A 21,295-nucleotide genomic window follows, 5' to 3' on the forward strand; every position below is an offset into this window, starting at 1 on the left:
CAGCAGTTTCAGCGTGACTTCGGCAAATTTGTGTATTTTGGCAAGAAAATATTGCAGGCACCATCTACAGAAAAATATATGCTACCCGCCGTTAATTAAATTCAATGTAATAACAACTTATATTCTACCTAAACTATCTTAGAATAGCACTCAATTCCTAATACAACTAATTATGTTCTAAATACATTCAGAACTATACATGACATACATTTTCAGCACGAATATATTCCTAAATAAATAGATTTAAATACAAAAATATTTTTTGAGTAGTTAAGATCTAAAAACAGAAATTACTTTGGAATATGGGTTATTTAGGCAGACTGATTGTAAATGAGACTAGATAAGTACTTCACAGAGTTTTAAGTATTATGTCATACTTACTACAAACAAGTACTGCATAATTTATGCAAGAAATATTAGTAAAAGTAATAAATTATAATTATATGACAATACAATGCACAGAGTCAATAAAGCAAGAATTAAATAGTATTAAGATGTTATTTATTTGTTTGAATACTATATATATTTATATTACTTTAAAAGTAAAATTATACAACACAGTCAACATACTATTATTGAAACTTAAAGGACTAATATTAAATTAAATTATAGGGATTACAAAGCAGTGTTGATAATAAAAAGCAAATTAAAAATAAATGCAACCACTCCTATACTTTTGGATTTTGAAGCTTTTCAGCTCATAATTTCTTAAAACTAATCATAAGCTACAAAAATATGTATGCGTATTGCAATTAATGGCACAATGGACGGATGATTTGGAATGCTATAGAATGATTTTCAAAAGGTCTTATTCTATCAATGGAAAGAACATAACGCTTTGGATAGCTTTAGAGGATTATATGTTTGTTTTTAATGTAACTACGCCTTATACTCTTTGAATTTTGAAGATATATTTATCGTAAATCACTTTAAAAGTAACAATGCAAGTCTATATATTTATTTATGAACAATATTTAAGTCAAAAGTTCCTTATGAAATCAGTGTTTATCACATAAGTCGCTACAGTCTACATATATCGCTTAACTGACAGCTTTTCACTGTTATCTTAATGTTGTACACTAGTCTTCATACTCCCTGCCGACGTAAAAAGTGGCAAAGGCTGAATTTAATGTGATAATAAAAAGTTATTGTTCTAGCGTAACCTATGGCTCAAAGTGTTATTTTTTCAACAAATGTCGCTACAACATGTACTAGGTGATACAGCAAAGTTTTATCAAAATCGGTTCAACGGTGTGAGCACCATGTGGGTTCAGACAAACAGAACGTTTCTCCTACTGCCTACGTTTATTTTTTATGTAACAATAGACGGCTATGACCATATTTAACATTAACATTAGCTATATTTTGAAAAATATGTATGAAGTATAAAACGCATATTAATTTCTAAAAAGGTAATTAGATACATCTATTACAAAATACACAGCAGTAGCTAACAAATTACGGAGTAAAGGGATAACTAGAAGATAAAGTCATTCCATTCAGGTCATTCGTTTGGATCTAAAATTTCTTCCTCCATATCGATGAGATGATCAAGACTCGAATCCGAGTCATCCTCATGTCATCTGTAAAGTTATTGAGACATTTGATTAAAAATCTTACAAAAACTACACTTTGCTTTCAGTGTTGGCAAACAGAGATTTCTCTCGGGGTTTCAGTTTAGAACTTATATAGGTACATACAAGATGGTAAAAAAACTTCGATATCGTGATTCAGAATATTTGTGGCGCCATCTCTTTACCAGTTACGGGAAATCGCACTACATTACTATACACCAATAAAATATAAAAGGTGGTGGAACTTTCTATGTTATTACTTCCGTCTCATAGCAGCAGTGTTAAGTTACTACGTCGTGTTAAACGTTAATACGGTTGACGACACACAAACACATATTTTACATTTACATAAAAATGTTACTTTGTTTTCTCACGAGGGGGAAACCTTCAAAATGAAGCGACCCCGGGTTATGTGGGATTTTTAAATCCGAACTAATCCGCTCCCTCCGGTGGCCGTCCTCAGCGCTTCGTGGAGAACTCCGGGATCACCAATGGAATACAACCGGAGTCCTCTGAGCGCAATGCCCTTGTCGGACTTTGCTCTGGGGGGAGTAGTTTACGCTCCTCTCACACCATTAGGTGTTTACGACGGTATGTGATCACTCTTGCTATCCGCAACCCCGGAAGTCCCCTTTTAGTCGCCTTTTACGACAGGTAGGGGATACCGTGGTTCGTGGTCCTATTATAGTCCTGGGACTTCTTCTCAAGCGTTGCACTCCTGTCAGAGCGGTCGTGGTCCTTACTTGGTTTTAGTGGCATGTTTAACCAAACGCCGCCACTCGTTTCTTGTCGCCGCCTTTGTGGTATATTCGTGTAGGGGGGCGTTCACTGTAGTCTTGATCTGGTCAGTCCATCGCATAGGTGACCTGTCTCGAGGTCTTGTTCCCTCGATTATCTGACACTTTTTTTTTATAATATAGGAGTAGCAGACGAGCATGCAGTCTACCTGATGGTAAGTAACTACTGCCGCCCATGGACATCTGTAATCAACCCTAGATAGGATTAGATATTCCTACCCGAGGTCGGCCACAGATGCGCCACTACCCCTGAGGACTAAGCTGGAACGCCTCGGAAAGGTCTGTCTGCCTTCCACACCCTACGAAACGGAACACAGTAGCGCCTTACACCGCTGTTATTAAGTTCCGTGTTCGGTGTTATTAGTCGAACCACAAAGGGTTCTACCACCTCCAACTACAGGGACTACAGGGACAGTACAGAAGAATGGTGGGTACCTGGCTATGTAGACGGTGTCGACGTGCGCGCGGCGGGCGGCGGGCGCGGCGCGCGGCGGGCGGCGCGGCGCGCGCGCCTGCTGCAGCGCCAGGTCGCCGCACCAGCGCTCGCACCGCGCGTAGATCACTACACCTGCAATCATCATGTATACATATATACATGTATGCAGGTACAGGGTTCTCGAGTAGATGACTACACAAGGACTACTTTGTACAGCGCTTGCATTTCGCGTACGCCGTAGATGACTACACGTGGAACATAAACATATATTCAGGATTCTGGCGTAGATTACTACACCTGGAGTGATTTGACCTTTTTTTGTTTTTTTTTAACGAGGGGGAACCTTCAAAAGGTACCCGACGACGTAAGAGCGACGCCGGGTTATGTTACATTTTTACCGCACTAAAACCCCCCCTCGGTGGCCGTCTTCATCGCTTGTTGCAGAACTCCGGGATCTCCGACGGAACGCGAGCGGAGTCCTCCAAGCGCGATGCCCCGATCGGGCTCTGCCCTGGGAGAGCAGTTTTCGCTCGTCCCAAACCATCTGGTGTTCACAACGGTATGCGACCACACATACCGCCGTCCTTCCCGGGGTGGCTTGCTGGACGGTTCGAGCTCCCACTCTTGCCGCCCGCAACCCCGGAAGCCCCCTTTTAGTCGCCTCTTACGACAGGCAAGGGATACCGTAGCCCTACTGTAGTCCCGGAACTACAGGAACAAGATTACTACACCTGGAACATTTTGTATTTAGAATTCTAGAAGGACAGTGACTAGCTGAACTTCGTGCACTCCAGGAAATTGGACAGGTATAGTCTGCGCCAAACTTCAAGTCCGCTCTGAAGTTAATGCACGCAGGTGTCACTTAGAGAGCCAATGCAGTCGAACACAACTACAAGCATACACTTTGTTAGGGAACACTAGGTGCACTGTGTACCCGCGGGCGAGAGCGGGCAGCTGCCGAGTGCCGGGGGGGGGGGGGGGGGGGTTACTGTTACTACGCTACTCATTTCTATATTCAGAGCAGACTAGCAGTTTGGAGCAGACTAAGTACCTATATCTTGAGTAACACCTAGAAACTCTTAGTTATTAATTTAATACAAGAAAGAGTTAGGATAATCTGAGGTGTGCGGCTCGTATGGTGATTTATTGATAGAAGTTATGGTGATTTATTGATAGTTAAGATAAAGCTATTTAATCTTAAAGTTTGATTGAGTGAGTGAAAGTTTGATATGGTAATAATGTATAAACATGTTAAAGTAATCGAAGACCCTAGATAGATGGCATTTATCATTTGAATTAACCTTTACAACACAAAAAAGACAAAATTTTATATCTTCAGTGACAATATGTTTGTCAAAAAAGAAAAATAAAACGTAGGTACCGGCTCCAGCAAACAGGATGATCGCCGGCCAGGAGTCCAGTAGTAACGGAGTCAGGAACAGTAAAGCCATCGTCATTGTTATAGGTCCTTGTAGTTTCTGAGTCCTCTTCAGACCGATGTTGTGTGAAGGTTGCCACGCACTGATGAACGTACCGCATAACCATACTGTAAAAGAAAAAAACTTTTGGTGACTTGAAATTGTTGTTACAAGAATAGCTTAAGAAATTATCTATATTGTTTTACATAAATAAATACCACTTTTGTTCTTAGCCTTAAATTAAAATTACGAAAAGAGGGTATTAAGAATAGACCCACTCAAAGATATTATGTACTTAAATAGGGAGAAACATATGCACTAGAATATAAACCTAAATAGCTTAGTTGCGTAGCTGGATACTTAGTATAGTACTATACTTATTTGATAAAAATATATATCCGATACATTGGTATTCTGTTTTTAAAACACTTCTTATTACCTTCTTGAATCCCAGATGCACCATTCAATGTTTCAGACCTCATCCAATTGAGGAGAGAGAACTATGCTTTGCACAATGCTTCAGACCTCATCTAGTTGAGCAGAGAACTTTGTAAATCTGCAGCGGGCCATAACAAGATTTCCAGGCAAGTTTAATGCTTTTCAACTAACACTTACACGGTATCCCAGTGACGAGCATGTACACTCTTATCGCCTCATTACAAAAGGCGACAGCTAAGAGTGCGTTGGCCGCGATCTGCACGGCCGCGCCCGCCGCCGCGGAGCGCGCGCCGCGCACACACGGCGGCGCCGGCGCACTCGCCTCCGGGATCGCTGTCACCACCTAAAATCACAGTCATAAACTCATAACTAAACTATATCTACACTTTACACTTACAAGAGTGTAGTCCGCGCCAAACTGCTAGTCCACTCTGAAGCTGTTGCAGCAGCAGGTGTAGTCAAACAATTTGCTATGGCGACGCGATTCATTTCTAGAATTTAGAATTTCTCCTTTTTATGCTATAGAATTTTTCTTGCAGTTTATGAACAATTCACAACTGTTCACAACAAATAGGAGCAAAATCCCTGTGATACATTTAATTTTTATCAAGCAGATATATTGTAGGTAAGCATATAGCGGTGTTATCGCAATTTAATGTAAAGAGTAACCAAGATATTCTAGATATACAACAAGAGTGTTTATACCTGAATCCTGTCCCTATATTCTTTAACCACCGCATCAATATCAGTAGAGTCATCTCCAGACGACATATCATTTTCGCTCACTTCTGCGTCTGACTGGATGGTATCTACTTCAGCCACAGCTAATGTCCTGCCACTACTAGTGCTGGGGTCTATTTCTTCAGCCGGACAACCCGCATATTCGTCTAGTAAAAGACATTCCCTCTCTTCGGTTTCTAAAAAGGAATAATATATTTTATGCTTAGGCTGCATTGTAAGGGTTAAATATTGAGAATGCCAAGTACCCAAATACTAGTATTGTTAATTTTTTGTCTTCAGTCGTGATCTCATATTTGAGTTTATGTTTTCTTGTAATATAGGAGCAGCACACGAGCATGCTGTCCACCTGATGGTAAGTTGCTACTCCCGCCTGTGGACATCTGTAATCAACCCCAGATAGATTAGACATTCCTACCTGAGGTCGGCCACAGATGCACCGCTACCCCTGAGGACTAAGCTTGAAGGGTGAAAGGGTAAGGGAGTATGTCTGGTAAGGGTAAGGGAGACATACTCCCTTACCCTTTCACCCTTCAAACCAGAACATAGCAGCGCTTAACACTGCTGTCAAGAGGTAGCAATAGGTGTGGCGGTGGAGCCGCCGAAGTCGAACCACAAAAGATTCTACCACCTTCGATAACATATTATTGATATCAAATTGTTTTGGATCTTATTGGACTTTATTTTCTTACCTTTTGTTACCTTGGACTTAATGCTCTCCAAGGTTTTAGTGTGACGCATCGCTGATGGGATGAACCACAATCCACGCTTAGGTTTCGCTGTGGCTGACTTCGTTCCGCGCGAAGTACCCTCAGTTCCTAGACGTTTGTACTCCACATCTGGAAATCATTAATTTCGACAAATTTAGTCCATAAAACTACGAATAAGGTAGGTACTCGTAGGAACTACTATTTTGTATTGATGTACGTCCAGTGGTTGCGTATTTAATGTGTCTCATAAATACATAAAAAATTCAAGGCCATTGAAATAAGTCTAGTAAAATTACCTATCACATATGGCCAGATTAAGACATGTAGTGGCAGCAGAGAAGAAGTGTAGGGTCAACATATGAGCTTTGAGGAGTAAAGTTGATAAATATAATTATGTAAACGTATTGCATCTTTAGAGCGAAATTAAAACTTTCACCAATTGTAATAGCTACTTTCGCATACCTAGGTGGTATAACATAATAAGTCATTCGCATTCCCAAGGCAAAGTGTCATGAAGTTTGCAATTACAAAGATATCATACCTCCTGCTTCCATCTGCTCGGCTGTGGGGATGCACCTCATAATTATGAAGTGCAACGCTTGAATACAAATACTCATCAAATGACTTGCATTGATAAGAGTTATCATGTGCGACAATGGACAAGCGAATGCCAATATCGCAGCTAGACTTCCTGAAAAGAACAAATAGACATTGTGTTAAATTCGCGAAAAATATATGTCGCAATATACTAATATAATACTAATGAAAAGGAAGTATTTGTTTGTTTGTAAAGGATAAATTGTGAAACTATGTACCTACTAACAAGATTTTAACATTGAAAAGCTAATGTCCAGTACACAGAATATTATATTTTAGCTAGCGCAGATGAAACCGCGGAATGCAGTCATGTAAGTTTTTTAATATATAAATATTTTTCGTAGAATGGATTTAGAAGTAAATGGCAAGTAGGTATTAACTATTTAGTATGCAAATATTTCTACTATTTATCGCAAAGTGAAAGTTGCAATGAAGATTTCGTAATGTTTTTATTACAATATGTTTACATATTGGAATTGTATTTGAAACTTAGAAATTTAAGCAGCAAGCGGTAAGTTTTTTTTATTAATTTTATAATTAATAAAAAAAACTTACCGCTTGCTGCTTAAATTTCTAAGTTAGAAGTGAGAAATAAATTAGAAAGCTACAAATATAAATTTGTAGCATTCTAATTTATTTCTCAGGGATCCAAATGCATCTATGAACGCCTCCTGAAAGAACATGAGCAGGACTCCAGATATATTATATCGATACAATACCCGATAGAAATTTAAGCAGCAAGCGGTAAGTTTTTTTTATTAATTGTATAATTAATAAAAAAAACTTACCGCTTGCTGCTTAAATTTCTAAGTTAGAAGTGAGAAATAAATTAGAAAGCTACAAATATAAATTTGTAGCATTCTAATTTATTTCTCAGGGATCCAAATGCATCTATGAACGCCTCCTGAAAGAACATGAGCAGGACTCCAGATATATTATATCGATAATTATAAATATTTGTAGCAGGCGAAATTACATATGAATGAACACTAGGTACACACATTATTTAATGGTGTGGTAAGGGAGACAGACTTTTCCGATGCGTTCCAGCTTAGTCCTCAGGTGTAGCGGCGCAACTGTGGCCGACCCCAAGTAGGAATATCTAATCCTATTTGGGTTTGATTACATATGTCTATGGGCGGCAGTAGCCACTTACCATGAGGTGGACTGCATGCTCGTCTGCTACTCCTATATTATAAAAAAAACATGAAATAAACACTCACCTGCCGTAAATACAGCTAACACGGGACTCCCTGTAGTGGTACTCTCATAAGTCATGGATCTTGTGAGCACTTTCCATTCTGGAGATGCTAAAGACACTAATACTGAGAACAGTATTGGACAGAGTTCTGTGAGCGCGAGGCAAATGCCGGCTACTGTGATGGCAGCTAGAACTGGGCAGACCCATCCCGCAGCGCGAGCTTCTAATAAAGATGTTATTGGTAAGGCAGCATCGATGCTGCTCCTGAAATTAAGTTGTATACTTATATACCTACTTAACATATAAATATATGACATTCATAGAAATAATAAAACTATTTCTTGAGCCAATTTATACGAGTAACTTTTATTATTCCCGCGCATAATAAAACTCTAAACGTCAGGACCGTTCTTTTTCTTTTTTATGCTAACTCATACAATCTTACCAGCCAGTTATAATATAGATGGGAACTTATTTTTATAAAAGTAACACAAAATATATTATTAAAATAATACTATAATAAAATAATTTGAATATATTTGTAATACATAAATGTTATAGATTACTGTAGTTTCTATTCCCGACTTTGTTTGAATTGTACTAAAATACCTGTTATATAGGTACTCGTACCTACTTATAATAAGTATTTCCATTTCGAAGATATGGATTCCTATAATTTATCATTTCTTAACAAAGATGTTTAATGTAATCTAACCGGATCGAACATGACTTACCCTTTCAGCATATTAGCGTAAAGAAAACATAGGCTGCTTAGAACAATAGTCGGCAATCCGATCGTAAAAAACAAATTTCTTTTAACTTTTTCACCTTGTTTTTGTTGAAACACTGTGGTAAAGGTATATGAAATAGGTGCACCAGCAGCGAACAACTGAAAAAAATCCATGGTAAAACTTATTTTTTTTGGAAAATCAGAAAATTTCTTTATTATAATTTTTAGATATTTTTACATTCTTACCTCATATATGGTAATCGGTATGGGTATTTTGATATTCGTTATATCAAGGTTAATGAGACCAAATATAGCGAAGCATTGGCTGAAGATATACAGTAAAACCAGCAGCATGAACGTAAACATCATACTTTCCTGTAATTAAAATAACGGCAATCAATTTCGGTTTCAAGTTACAAATAAAATATTTCATGAGAGTTCCAATTCGTAATAAGTTTTATGTATCGGTACAGTGTCTGCCTGAAAAACGACAAGTGGAATTTCACCGAATATCTGATTATAATAAATCATTTAGAGAAATCGACAGCTAAGTTCATTGGTGGTTAATGGTCGAGTAGATACATTTAGAACACAGCTAGGTATTACTCCTTGAACAGATCACCGAGTCAGCTATGGATGCACTCTTTCGTTCTGTGGCGAAGATTCCATTCGGTAGACGAATAAAAGAAATGAATTAAACAAAAAATCTCACCTCTAGGCCACACATGAACATCGCGCAAACGATCATTACCACGGTTACTCCGAGCACGTCAGGCCAGGGTTCGCCCAGCGACCGGGTCTCATACCCAAAGAGCCATCGTCTAGTCCGCCCTCCAGTCACGTGATCAGCGGTCGCGCTAAGGATCCTAGCACACACCGCAACCGCCACCAAGTGGGACAGAAAACTCATCCACATAGTCATGAAATCTGCGAAAGATCTTAAATTCCTCTCTCGCCGTCCACGCGCTGTTTTCGGAGGCGGAAGTATTTCCGCCAATTTCTTCAAGTCTTTGGATATGAACGCTGAAATTTTATATAGTGTAAGGTCATATTCACAGTAATACTAAGTATTGCGCACTTACTGCGTTCTGGCAACATTTTAAAAATTAATAATTTTCATAAAAGTTTAAAACTTTTTATTCGAATAATAATGTTGGCCGTATATTTAATTGGCCGTATAATCGTATTTATGATTAAAAAGGGGATTATGGCGGGAAACGGCAGACGATATGGACGGTGTACCTATATGAATGCCTTGAACTTAATTTAAGGTAATTTATTATTATTTAATTTATTCCATTATACAAAGATTGTCTAAAGAAATCGCTTAATAAACATTTCATGTTAAAACAGTAATCTAGTTTATAACATAAAAGCATATATGACTGAAATTAATACTTAATTATGTCAATTAACTAAGTTTATTATATTGCATTGAATACTCACTTAAATGGGCGCTATGCTATAGCTCCAAGTGTAATAATAATATTTCGCAAACTATTAATCCTACTTATAGTTACGTAATCCTATTATTGTACAAAAACTACATATGAGTAATAAGAATTATTCGCTTAGCTTAGTATAAGCTGCTCATTTGCTCAATATTTAAACCAGTGTTATAATCATTGTTTCTACACATCTTGCGCCGCAAATTGGCTGGTGAACAAATTAATTCTTACTTGCAAACGTTATAAATATTCCTAAAAGCATCACAGCGGGTACGGCGCAATAGCTGGAGTTGGCAGCAGCTAAGGGTGCTAGTAGTAGCGCTCCAAGGGTCCATCGCGCCCCACAGGCCTCTCCACCGGCCAGGATGCTCAAGGGCTTGCTCATCAACCCTCCACCTTCGCGTTCATTCGCCATGATTTAAATCTGAGAAGCCAGAACATGTATTGTGATCAAGTGGTTGGTAATCTATGCAAGTTTATTTTGGTAAAATTTTGTTATTACCCATTGCGTTTTTCTTTCATCTCACAAACACTCTAAATACCTACCTTATTTGTTGGACACAATATTCTTAGGAATTTGAAAACGTTTATTCTTATAATTTTTATTTTCATAAAATATATTTCTTATAATAATCAACTGCCAATTAAATATTCACCTTGATCATATAATTAAGAGTTACTTGACTGAGTATTAAAATTACTAGCATTTTACTTAATACAGGGTTAAATACTGTCCATTCGGTTAAACTAACTTGATCTTTTAATTTTAAGTAAACATCTTAATTATTATGTATAATGTTTACCTTTTAGTGACTCTGTAGAACACATAACACTCATATTCTCTTTCCCTTTGATTTTATAATTGTATGTCTACATTTTATTACAGTTTTTCACTGAAAAGGATCACTGATCACTGAAATATCGGTTTATTTCTCAAATTTGCGCTCTCCGGTTGTAAATAAGGTTGAAAACTCATTTTTATGCGACAAACCCGAGGAGTGTGACGCTATATCGGCATCTCTTTTATTCGGCTGTCCTAATCGATACTCAGTCACTGGGGTGACCATTGCTGTGTACGGACTTACTTTTAGAATTTAGGGTGTTATGTATAAGAATTTATTTTTAACATAACTCGGTTGTTTTATCGATCATGTGCAGAAACCGAAGTGTAAGAAATACAGGAGTGAACGGTTCCAATAATCTGACATTAACTTTCGATGAAAAGCTTTTTTGTCTTGTCTGATTTGCACAGTCAACGTTAGTTAACATAAACTTTGATCGCAAGAACTCGTGATCAGACATACTTTCTAATTAATACTCCGCGCGATAATTTTACGAACTTGCAATAGTCGCATCTCTATTCCGCCATGATGCGCAATAGCGTAGATGGATTACACCATAATCTCATATTTGGTTTTATATACTTTTACCTTACATAACTCCAATAATCTAAGATTAATGCTAGATAGACCTTCGTAACATTTATGGAACCTTAATCACATGACTTTCGGTTATATAAAAATGTTGTACATCGAAATGTTGTAGAACCAGTACGCAGGTATAGTGGATGTTCCACTTATATGTAACACTAGCTGACCCGGCAAACTTTGTACCGCCTCAAAATCTATTTATCAAATATATTTCATATAAATTATAGCCTATGTTACTCGTGGATAATGTAGCTTTCGAATGGTGAAATAATTTTTAAAATCGGTACAGTAGTTTTTGAGCCTATTCATTACAACCAAACAAACAAAGTTTTCCTCTTTATAATATGAGCGTAGATGAAGCAGTTCTTTAGTTCAGCAGGTGAAAGCAGCAGCTGCTTACACAATAGACGATAATTATAGTCTTCATGAATGACAATGTAACTAAAATTGACTTTTTATATGGAGATGGTTACAGATGTCTATTGGTGGTGACCACTCATCATTAGATGGACTGCATGCTTGTTTGATACACAACTTTATATTTTTATGTTTTATGGGACCCAGATGTATATATTTATTTGTACACTGTAATTATATAAAGATGGTTAACGCAACATTTCATTGCTAAGGATTCTCTAAACGTTTGCTTTGACCTAACTCACCTTGATCCTATATTGAACGTATTAGCTAATAAATAGGTTTTCACTACATACCGTCACCTACTCAGGTAATCGCATTTTAATGTTGCAATCTTGATATACAGTATTTGTTTCAATAAATTGATTAAGCAACGTGAACCTAATTTTTTTGAAATGTTAAGTAGGTAGGAGCGACATACATTCTGAAAGTGACATTTCTAATCATAAAAAGTCTGGTTCACCTTGCATAAAAATTATGATAAGTTATTCAAGACATACATTGCAGAGAGAAAAAATATTTCTGAAAATTAAATACATAAATATTTGTTAATACGCAACTAGATTGGAATGGGAGAAACGAATACCTACCCAATTCAGAAGAAGAAGCTAGAAAGCTAGGCAAAACAGACAGTGCTAGACGATATAACACCAAAAGTATAATAAATATTTAGCCTCCTTTAATAGTAAAATCAAGTATTAATAGCGTAATGGTTAAAACTCGACCACTTGATCAGGGGTTCCGAGGTTAAATACTATGCACGCGTTGCTGATTTTACAAAGTTAATTTACCTTACTCTATCGGTAAAGAAAAACATCGCGAGGGAACCACCCCTGAAAATTTAATAAAAAGTTCTGAAAGGTGTAACCAATTCGCTCTAGACCTAGTGCGGTGGGCTGTAGATTAAACCCTCTCACTCAGAGAGGCCACCCCTGCCCTCCAGTGACACAGTAATGCGATTATGACGATACTACTTAAAACTTTAAATATGGATGAGTAATTTCATAAATAAAATGTATAGTCACAAGTTATCGTGATATAGCACCCTGATTCTTTAGAAATCCGATAGCGTTCTAAAAAGCAATAATATCAAATCAATTCGTCTTTTTTACAAACAACCGACATTATCACCACGTTATTTAAAATAAAATACGCGTCTCTACCGTAAACTGGGCCCGCTAGAAACCGGTTATCCTTACAACCACACCATATTGAAAAATATACTTTTTCCTTCTTTTCGCACTTCCTCATTTTGTCCTTCCAGAAATTTCTGGAAAGTGCGTCAGGAAGAGGTAGTGGGCAGATTTAACGCACGAACACATAATAGGCACTACAGGATTAAACAAAACGTTTCATCCAATTATCATCTGACTCAATGGTCCGGGCGGTTCGCGGAAGAATTAACCCCGTATGGATATCTCAGACGCATTGGATTTCAGGTGGAAATGATGAATTGTTAGAAGAAATCACGAACAATCAGCTCAATTGCACTAGCTTAGCTGGTTCTCGGGCTCATATCACGTGGAGTGTAATAAAAGGTATCTTGACATATTAACCCGATTTCACAATCAATTTGATATGTGTATTCGGTTCCATTCACTAACATATTATACTAATGTCAATGTTAATTACACGTTTCAAATTAGATCTGACGATGTTATCACCTATACATTTAGTTGTGGAGACAATGCAATTTCATACGATACAATGGCGACAAAAGTCACTAAGGAACAGAGAAATGAAATTTTTATAGCGAGCGACTTTGAGTTTTACTAGTAATATTATTGAGCCCTAACTACACTGTAAGCATGGGAATCTTATGAAATACTTATAAGGTTGAACATTCAAATCTATATTCAAAAATATATTACATACTAGCAGTACCCGCGGCTTCGCCCGCGTAAAAAAAATATGATATGACATACAAATAACTGTAATCGTAAATTTGTACCTTTAACAATTTTAACGATAAAGTAGCATTAATATTTAATTAATAAAAGCTTTTTTTTCGTCACTGTGTACCTAAATTGGCCAAGCTTTCTACAGAAACATACACTAAAACTCTAATTAGTGGACTGTAATGAAACTTTCTTAAAAATATAAGTTTCATGTAGGATACAATAATTATTATTTACACTATTCCACAGGAACCGTCGATGTTATATGGGGCCTTACATACAATGGTTCTTTCCAAGGACGCTGGCTGGGCGGTTAGAGCTCCCATTCTTGCCATCCGCAACTCCAGAAGTCCCCATTTAGACTCGTACGACAGGCAGGGGATACTGGAGCCCTGTTCTAACCCAAAATTATAATCCAAGGTCTATGTGTCTACCACATCACCATCACTAATCCACGCATAACCACAACCATACCCCACGGCAGGACATAATGTTGGCGCGCAGTGTGTCCAAAGTAGGCCAATTTGAATAAACTTACGCATTATCATATATGAAATTTGCACCCGTTCACGTTGTCGTGTATTTGTCTGAATAGACGTTATCTGAAATTTCACGTTTCTAACTTCAAACCTAAAAGATTCCCGTATACATACATATAACACTTCTTTGACCTCCTTAGTAGAATTTAAAAAACATTCCTATGTACATATGCATCAATAAATACTTTATCAGCAAATTTCTGAAAGCTAATATTCAACACCAGCAGTCGGCAACCCGACACCCACGGGTGGTGTGTGGCCCGCGACTTTCCCTTGTGGCCCGCGGGTCTGCGCGTTACTAATAATTGGCCAAGTGCAAGTCAAACCCGCACCTGGAGGGTTCCGTACAACCAAAATTTTCATTTTTTTATAATTTCTAGTATTTAATATTGCAGCAACCATTAAAGTACACACATTGTGAAAATTTTAACTGTCTACCTCTAACGGTTCAAAAGTTAGTTGGAAAGATATCGAATAGCAGTTTGTTGTATGGGGGGTCCCCCATATTTGTTTTCAACTTCTTTTTATTTTTAGTATTTGTTGTTATAGTGGCCCCGTTATGCACCCTCTGTAAGAATTTCAAATGTCTATCTATTACGGTTCCAGAGATAGAGCTCTGTGACACACGGACAGACGGACAGACAGCGAAGTCTTAGTAATAGGGTTCCGTTTTTATCCTTTAGGCACGGAACCCTAAAAAACCGCTGTTCTGTACTTCAGCACGCGCAATACATTCCCATGTTAAAAATATATGTTACGACGGTCCGTGGAATTTCGCCCTACACTAAACCTCTCTGCACTCTGTTCTTTTTCTAGACACGCCAAAGGAAGTAACTTCAATAACGGTTTTTAAAGAAACTTCATTTAATTATAGTACTCTAATGGGGGTGATTGTTGAGTTGCTAAAAATGCTAAAACAGATGTGTAAACAGAAAGGCATAATGCATACACCCTTTTATAGCCGTCTTAAAGGTTGATGATGATGATGATGATGAAAAAAACAGTGACTCAGATGCTTCATTGAGTCTAATGATAATTTTTCATAGTGGTTGCTTCCAAATTAACGGATTATAAAATAAAGTTCCAACCCCTATTTAACGACCTTAAAGGTTGATTTTCAAAAATTGGAAATATAAGTGATAAATTATTTACAACCAGAAAGCAAAATATCAATTTTCATAGACTTTGCTTCAAAATCTGCAGATTTCTAAACGAAGTTTCTACCCCTATTATACCCTCTTAAGGGTAGATTTTCCATAAATGGTGTTAAAAAAGTTCAATCATTCTCAACCAGAAAGCCAATTACTATTTTTTACAGTCCTTGCTTCCAAATTAACGTTTTTTAAAAAAAAAATCCATCCCCTATTAAACATCCTTAAGGGTTAGTTTTTCGAAAACGGTGAAATAGTTGTTCTATTATTTTCAATCAGAAAGCAGAATACTAAATTACATAGACTTTGCTCTAAAATCTGCGAACTTCTAAACGAAGTTTCCACCCCTATTTTACCTTCTTAAGGGTAGATTTTCTAGAAACGGTATTAAAGAAGCTCTATTATTTCGAACCAGAAAGCTAAATGCTATTTTTACAATCCTTGTTTCCAAATTAACGGATTTTAAAAGTTCTATTCCCTATTAATCGAAGTTAAGGGTTGATTTTCCAAAAATGGTAAAATAGGTATTCTATTATTTTTAATCAGAAAACTGAATACCAATTTTCATAGACATTGTTTCAAAATCTGCGGACTTCCCAACAAACTTTCAACCCCTATTTAACCCTTTTAAGGGTAGATTTTCCATAAATGGTGTTAAAAAAGTTCTATTATTTCCAACAGGAAAGCCAAATGCAAATTTTTATAGTGCTTGCTTCCGAATTAACGGAGTTTGAAATAAAATTACAACCCCCATTTAACGACCTTAAGGGATGATTTTCCGAAAAACAATGAAATAGGTGAGGAATTATTTTCTATCGAAAACCCAAATACCGATTTTCGTACAGTTTACATTAAATCTGGGGGACTTTCATACAAACCTACAACCCTTATTTAACCCAAATAAGGGTTGATTTTCCAAAAACGGTAGAGTTAAAGTTCTACTATATCTAACCAGTAAGGCAATGGCTAACTTTCATAGTGCTGGCTTTCAAACTGGCAAATTTTAAAATAAGCTGTTAACCCCTATTTTACCAACTTAAGGGTTGATTTTCCAAAAATGTTGAAATAGGTGTTTAATTATTTTCCATCAAAAATCCAAATACCAATTTTCATACAGTTTACATCAAAACTGGAGGACTTTCATACAAACTTACAACCCTTATTTAACCCATATAAGGGTTGATTTTCCAAAAATGATGAAATAGGTGTTTAATTATTTTCTATCGAAAACCCAAATACCGATTTTTATACAGTTTACATCAAAACTGGGGAATTTTCATACAAACTTACAACCCTTATTTAACCCACATAAGGGTTGATTTTCCATAAACAGTAGAATTAAAGTTCCACTATATCTAACCAGTAGAGCAATGGCTAACTTTCATAGCGCTGGCTTTCAAATTGGCAAATTTTAAAATAAGCTTTCTACCCTTATTTTACCAACTTAAGGGTTGATTTCCTAAAAATGGTGAAAGAGGTATTTAATTATTTTTAATCGAAAACCCAAATATCGATTTTCATAGAGTTTACATCAAAACTGGGGGAATTCCATACAAACTTACAACCCTTATTTAACCCACATAAGGGTTGATTTTCCAAAAACGGTAGAACTAAAGTTCTATTATATCTATCCAGTAAAGCAATGGCTAACTTTAATAGTGCTGGCTTTCAAAATTGCAAAATTTTAAATAAGCTGTCAACCCCTATTTAACCACCTTTAGGGTTGATTTTGGAAAAACCCTTAGATTAGATTTTTATTAATTTAAATCAGAAAGCTAAATACCAATTTTCATCCAGTTTGCTTTAAAACTGACGGACTTTCATAATAACTTTCAACCCCCATTTAACCCCCTTAACGGTGGAATATCAAAAAATCCGTTCTTAGTGCGCATCTACATTATAAAATGAAGCTATATTTCAAATTTCGTGATTGTAGCTTCAGTAGTTTAGTCAAAACCTTGATTAATACGTTTTGAACGTGAGTATCTTTTCGCTTTTATATATATAGATGGTTATCTATTGTACATATATATATATGTATATAGATATGCATATATATATATATATATATGTATATATGTATATATAATGTACGATTTTATCTGTATTATAATATTAGTATACTATATAATCAAAAAGGCGAAAAAGTATACAGTTGAAAAGATCTAGCAGGTACGCCTGTCTAATTTGATGAAAAAAAAACAACTAACTCCATAGTAGTCAATGTTTGCTGTTGTAAAAGAGATTTTATTAAGCCAGTCTAGTTTTCCATTAAGATATAAAGCTTTGTATAAATAAGATCCATCACAGACTGCAGTGAATCTTATCTCCGTGTTGCATGACACGAGACTACAAAAGGCGAGCAGTCTTATCGCTATCGAGAATAGACTATTGTTCATCATAAAAGGTTCATGATAGAATTCTTAATATAGCTTTCTTTGTAATGTTCATGTTTTAAGTAAGATATTATATTATGTTTTAAGTAAGATATTTTAGATTGTGAAGATTATAACCATCTTCAATGACCCGATTTTGTACCACGGCTGGTCAAGGGCTAAGGGTCTTCTTAAAAGGCTAAGTTCGGCTTGATAGACTTTACATACCTTTGAGATACCTTTCTAATAATATTGCAATACACCATGAAATATATGTAGCCACATTCGTAACTAAAGACACGTGGTACAGGTATTGTTGTAATACCTAATTGTACCCATAATTTTAGCTCAAACAACATTACTGTTGTAATTAAGAACAGGAACATTTGATTGATACTAGATTAGTCCAATTAGTACAGCTATTGACTGGGAACTTTACAAACAGTAGATTACATAATATCTACGTAGGATTTTGAGTGTAATTTGTTTACGTGATATACCTATGAATATTATCGTATTATGTAATAAAAAGTTACAGATTTTTTAGACGGTATCCAATTAAAATTCATGAATAAGTACATGTATTAAGATCAAAGCCCTTAGGTTGCGTGCCTCAGATTAAAGACATATGTTTGGATGAAACGTAGCCTTATATTTGTCACGTTCTTGAAGCATTTGTGAAAATAATGTCAAAATCGGTTCAGCCGTGTCCTAAAAATAGCCTATTTAGATTTGCGATTATAAAACTGAATACTTTGGAAGATGATATAAATAAAAACTTTACAACGTATAAAAATACATACTCGAGGTAAAATAACTACGATAGACGATTCTTATGAATTATTGAATTGGTTCCCTTTGGTTATTTTGAAAATGAATATAGGTGTAAATTTATTTACTTTCCAATAAATTTCGCAATACTTATGACCTAATTTTCCAGTAACTCCTAGGTAGGTACATCGAGTCTGGATGTGAGTGTAGGCGCCTTCCCTTATAAACGGCGGGAATGGATGCGTCTTCACAGAAGCAATAGCTACCGCGCGTTAACCCAACGCTCCCTAAGGACTCGAGTTTGCTATAAAGTCAAAAAAATTAAAATGAAAATAAACTTTTATAATACGTATGTGCTTATTGCAATTGTTATGTGTTTAATCGTCAGTACAAATGGCGTGCCGATTCGCAACGGGAATATTGATTATGTGAGTATTATTGAACCGTTAATTATAAACCGTTAGTGAGGATTTCTTTAAATATCTTTTAGAAAAGTGAGGCTTTATTAGGTCATATAGAACACATACTATACTTTTACGATACTTGTTGCGCAGTTGAGAAATAATTTCTCCTTTATAATTTTCTACAATAACTACTCTATTACAATTGTTTTATTGTATTTAACCTGTCTTCTGTCCCAGGATTTTCTAGCAGAAATTACCAATGTATATTCCTGTCCATTTTCGATAAACAACAACAATAAGGAAAATGATTTCAAATATTATGTCAACGACTTGGAATGTAGAGTCAAGTTGTATGACCGTAACCAGACGGACGAGATTAAATTTCCCATACACACAATTAAACTAATAAAATCGCTGGATGAGTAATTAGCTCTTTCCAGTATGATCGCAAAAATTGTGCGTCGTTGATGATATCACTTAATATCTTGCTATTCTTTTAATTAATCACGTGTTTATATAAATTTGAAATTGGTGTCTTTTAACGAAACGGGTAACTGCAGCGTAATTTTTTCACTCGATAAATGCCTCATTAACTGTCGCTCAGGTGAAAAAGTAACGATCTTCCATGAAGGAATGTTCTTCCCATTTTTTTCATAGACAACTTTTCATCAACATCTAATAATTTTCCAAACATTAGTTGCCAAAAATTTAGTGTATATGATAAAATCCTTCAAGAAGAAAGACATGTGGGAGTGATACAGAGTTCCTCGTTAAAGGGTTTGTTATTTTTGCCACGATATACATTAAAGCCAAAATAAAATGGAAATTTCCAGATGGAGGCTCTTCGTAGAATGAAGCAGATCCCGCAGTGGCACTGCATGCGGTACCGGCGCTTCCAGCTGCACAGCCCCTGCAGCCGCTGGTGGGCCATGAGAAGGATGTGATATCCGGGCAAGCCTGTACGGGGACACCTCCTTTAACTTTCCATAGCTATAATGCGTGAATAGAAAACGTCTTCGGACAGGAATATTCTGGGGAGGTGTTTGGATCTACTAGATTTACTTAATCTTACTTTACTTAATGTCAACATTTGTTTGGATTGCGTGTGTAAATGTATGTATTTGGAATCTCATCTCTGTTACTGTGTTTAAGAAGATTTATTCAATTATGACCATTCAGAAGTTTTATTCATATAACACTACTAACAAAATATATTTTATATCTCATTCATCAATTGCAATTGTTTCACGAATTGTGTGTACTTTAATTTGTAACCAATCAGTACCTAGTATTAAATGAAATAATAAGTAATTTTAAAATATTATTCGTTGTAACAGTAACAAGTGTCTGTTTTATATTAGTTTATGTCATGTAGCTTTTAAGATCTCAGCCATCATTTTGACATTATTATAATTGTACATAACTTTTTCAAAAAAAAATCTTAAATTCTTTATGAAACGAATTCACATTGTACTTATAAAATGTTTTAAATCTTATAAGCAATGTTATTAAATTTCTTAATAAACAAACACATAATATAATAATTATACTTATTATTTTTTTAATTCTCTTCATGATATTATCTTTTACTAAATGTCTTTTTGTTCAGTTATTGATAGCCTACTTTTAAGAACCGTGAAAATTTCTATCAGCTTACTCAGAAATAATCAACTAAAAATACATGTTTTATTGTTTTGGTGTTACTTTAATTTGTCAAATTAAACAAAGTCGGGGATAAATGAAACTACTCGTTATACCATACCATAAATAATTTGAGAAATAGAAGGAAAATTTGAAAAAGTACCTTTAAGTCGCTCTATAATTTTCGTTATTGTGTTCAAATTAATGTACATATTCGAAGTAACAAAAGGTATAAGCACTTAAGATTTCAATTTTTATTGAATTTGAGTATCTATGCGTTGCATTTAGCGGAGAGTACAAAGACAAAGAATGACTAAATGGCTATAAGTGCTAGTTTCCGTTCGAAACTGGGCCACTTCCAGAGTTTACTGGACTACGTCCACGTCTACATGACTGATCACTGCAATCCATTTCGTAATTCATAGAAAACAGTGAGTAACGTATTAAAATTGGCTATGTGTTGGTATACACCCGCAAAAAGTTCTTATATTTACTCTATAAATATTAATTGGTTTAAAGTTATTTATTTTATAAATATCCTAAGTTATCATATAATTATTCAAAAATATGTGCGTAATAATC

The 21,295-nt window shown here is 35.8% G+C and overlaps 1 protein-coding gene across 1 annotated transcript; it reads right to left on the minus strand.

Moving 5' to 3' along the window:
- Positions 1 to 1,081: 1,081 nt before the first annotated feature.
- On the minus strand, positions 1,082 to 11,674 carry tadr (torn and diminished rhabdomeres). Its single transcript, XM_073093077.1, has 13 exons — positions 10,891 to 11,674; positions 10,319 to 10,511; positions 9,352 to 9,662; positions 8,886 to 9,014; positions 8,644 to 8,798; positions 7,932 to 8,173; positions 6,653 to 6,802; positions 6,094 to 6,240; positions 5,369 to 5,580; positions 4,841 to 5,006; positions 4,189 to 4,353; positions 2,807 to 2,939; positions 1,082 to 1,583 (listed from the first exon to the last, which is right to left on the minus strand). Exons 2-13 carry the CDS (start codon positions 10,500 to 10,502, stop codon positions 1,580 to 1,582), a joined length of 1,998 nt encoding a protein of 665 aa, XP_072949178.1. The 5' UTR covers positions 10,503 to 10,511; positions 10,891 to 11,674; the 3' UTR covers positions 1,082 to 1,579.
- Between the last annotated feature and the right edge of the window lie 9,621 nt (positions 11,675 to 21,295).

The sequence above is a fragment of the Epargyreus clarus genome, unplaced genomic scaffold (assembly GCF_041222505.1).
Source record: "Epargyreus clarus isolate Ecla_fem2 unplaced genomic scaffold, WU_Ecla_fem_2.2 ptg000004l, whole genome shotgun sequence".
In the NCBI taxonomy this organism is placed as follows: domain Eukaryota; kingdom Metazoa; phylum Arthropoda; class Insecta; order Lepidoptera; family Hesperiidae; genus Epargyreus; species Epargyreus clarus.

Coding starts and splice junctions, on each gene's coding strand:
- tadr (XM_073093077.1), bottom strand. CDS start 10,502: ATGGCGAATGAACGCGAAGGTGGAGGGTTGATGAGCAAGCCCTTGAGC. Junction 9,663..10,318: donor AATATTTATAACGTTTGCAA/GTAAGAATTAAT, acceptor ATAAAATTTCAG/CGTTCATATCCAAAGACTTG. Junction 5,007..5,368: donor AATATAGGGACAGGATTCAG/GTATAAACACTC, acceptor CTGTGATTTTAG/GTGGTGACAGCGATCCCGGA.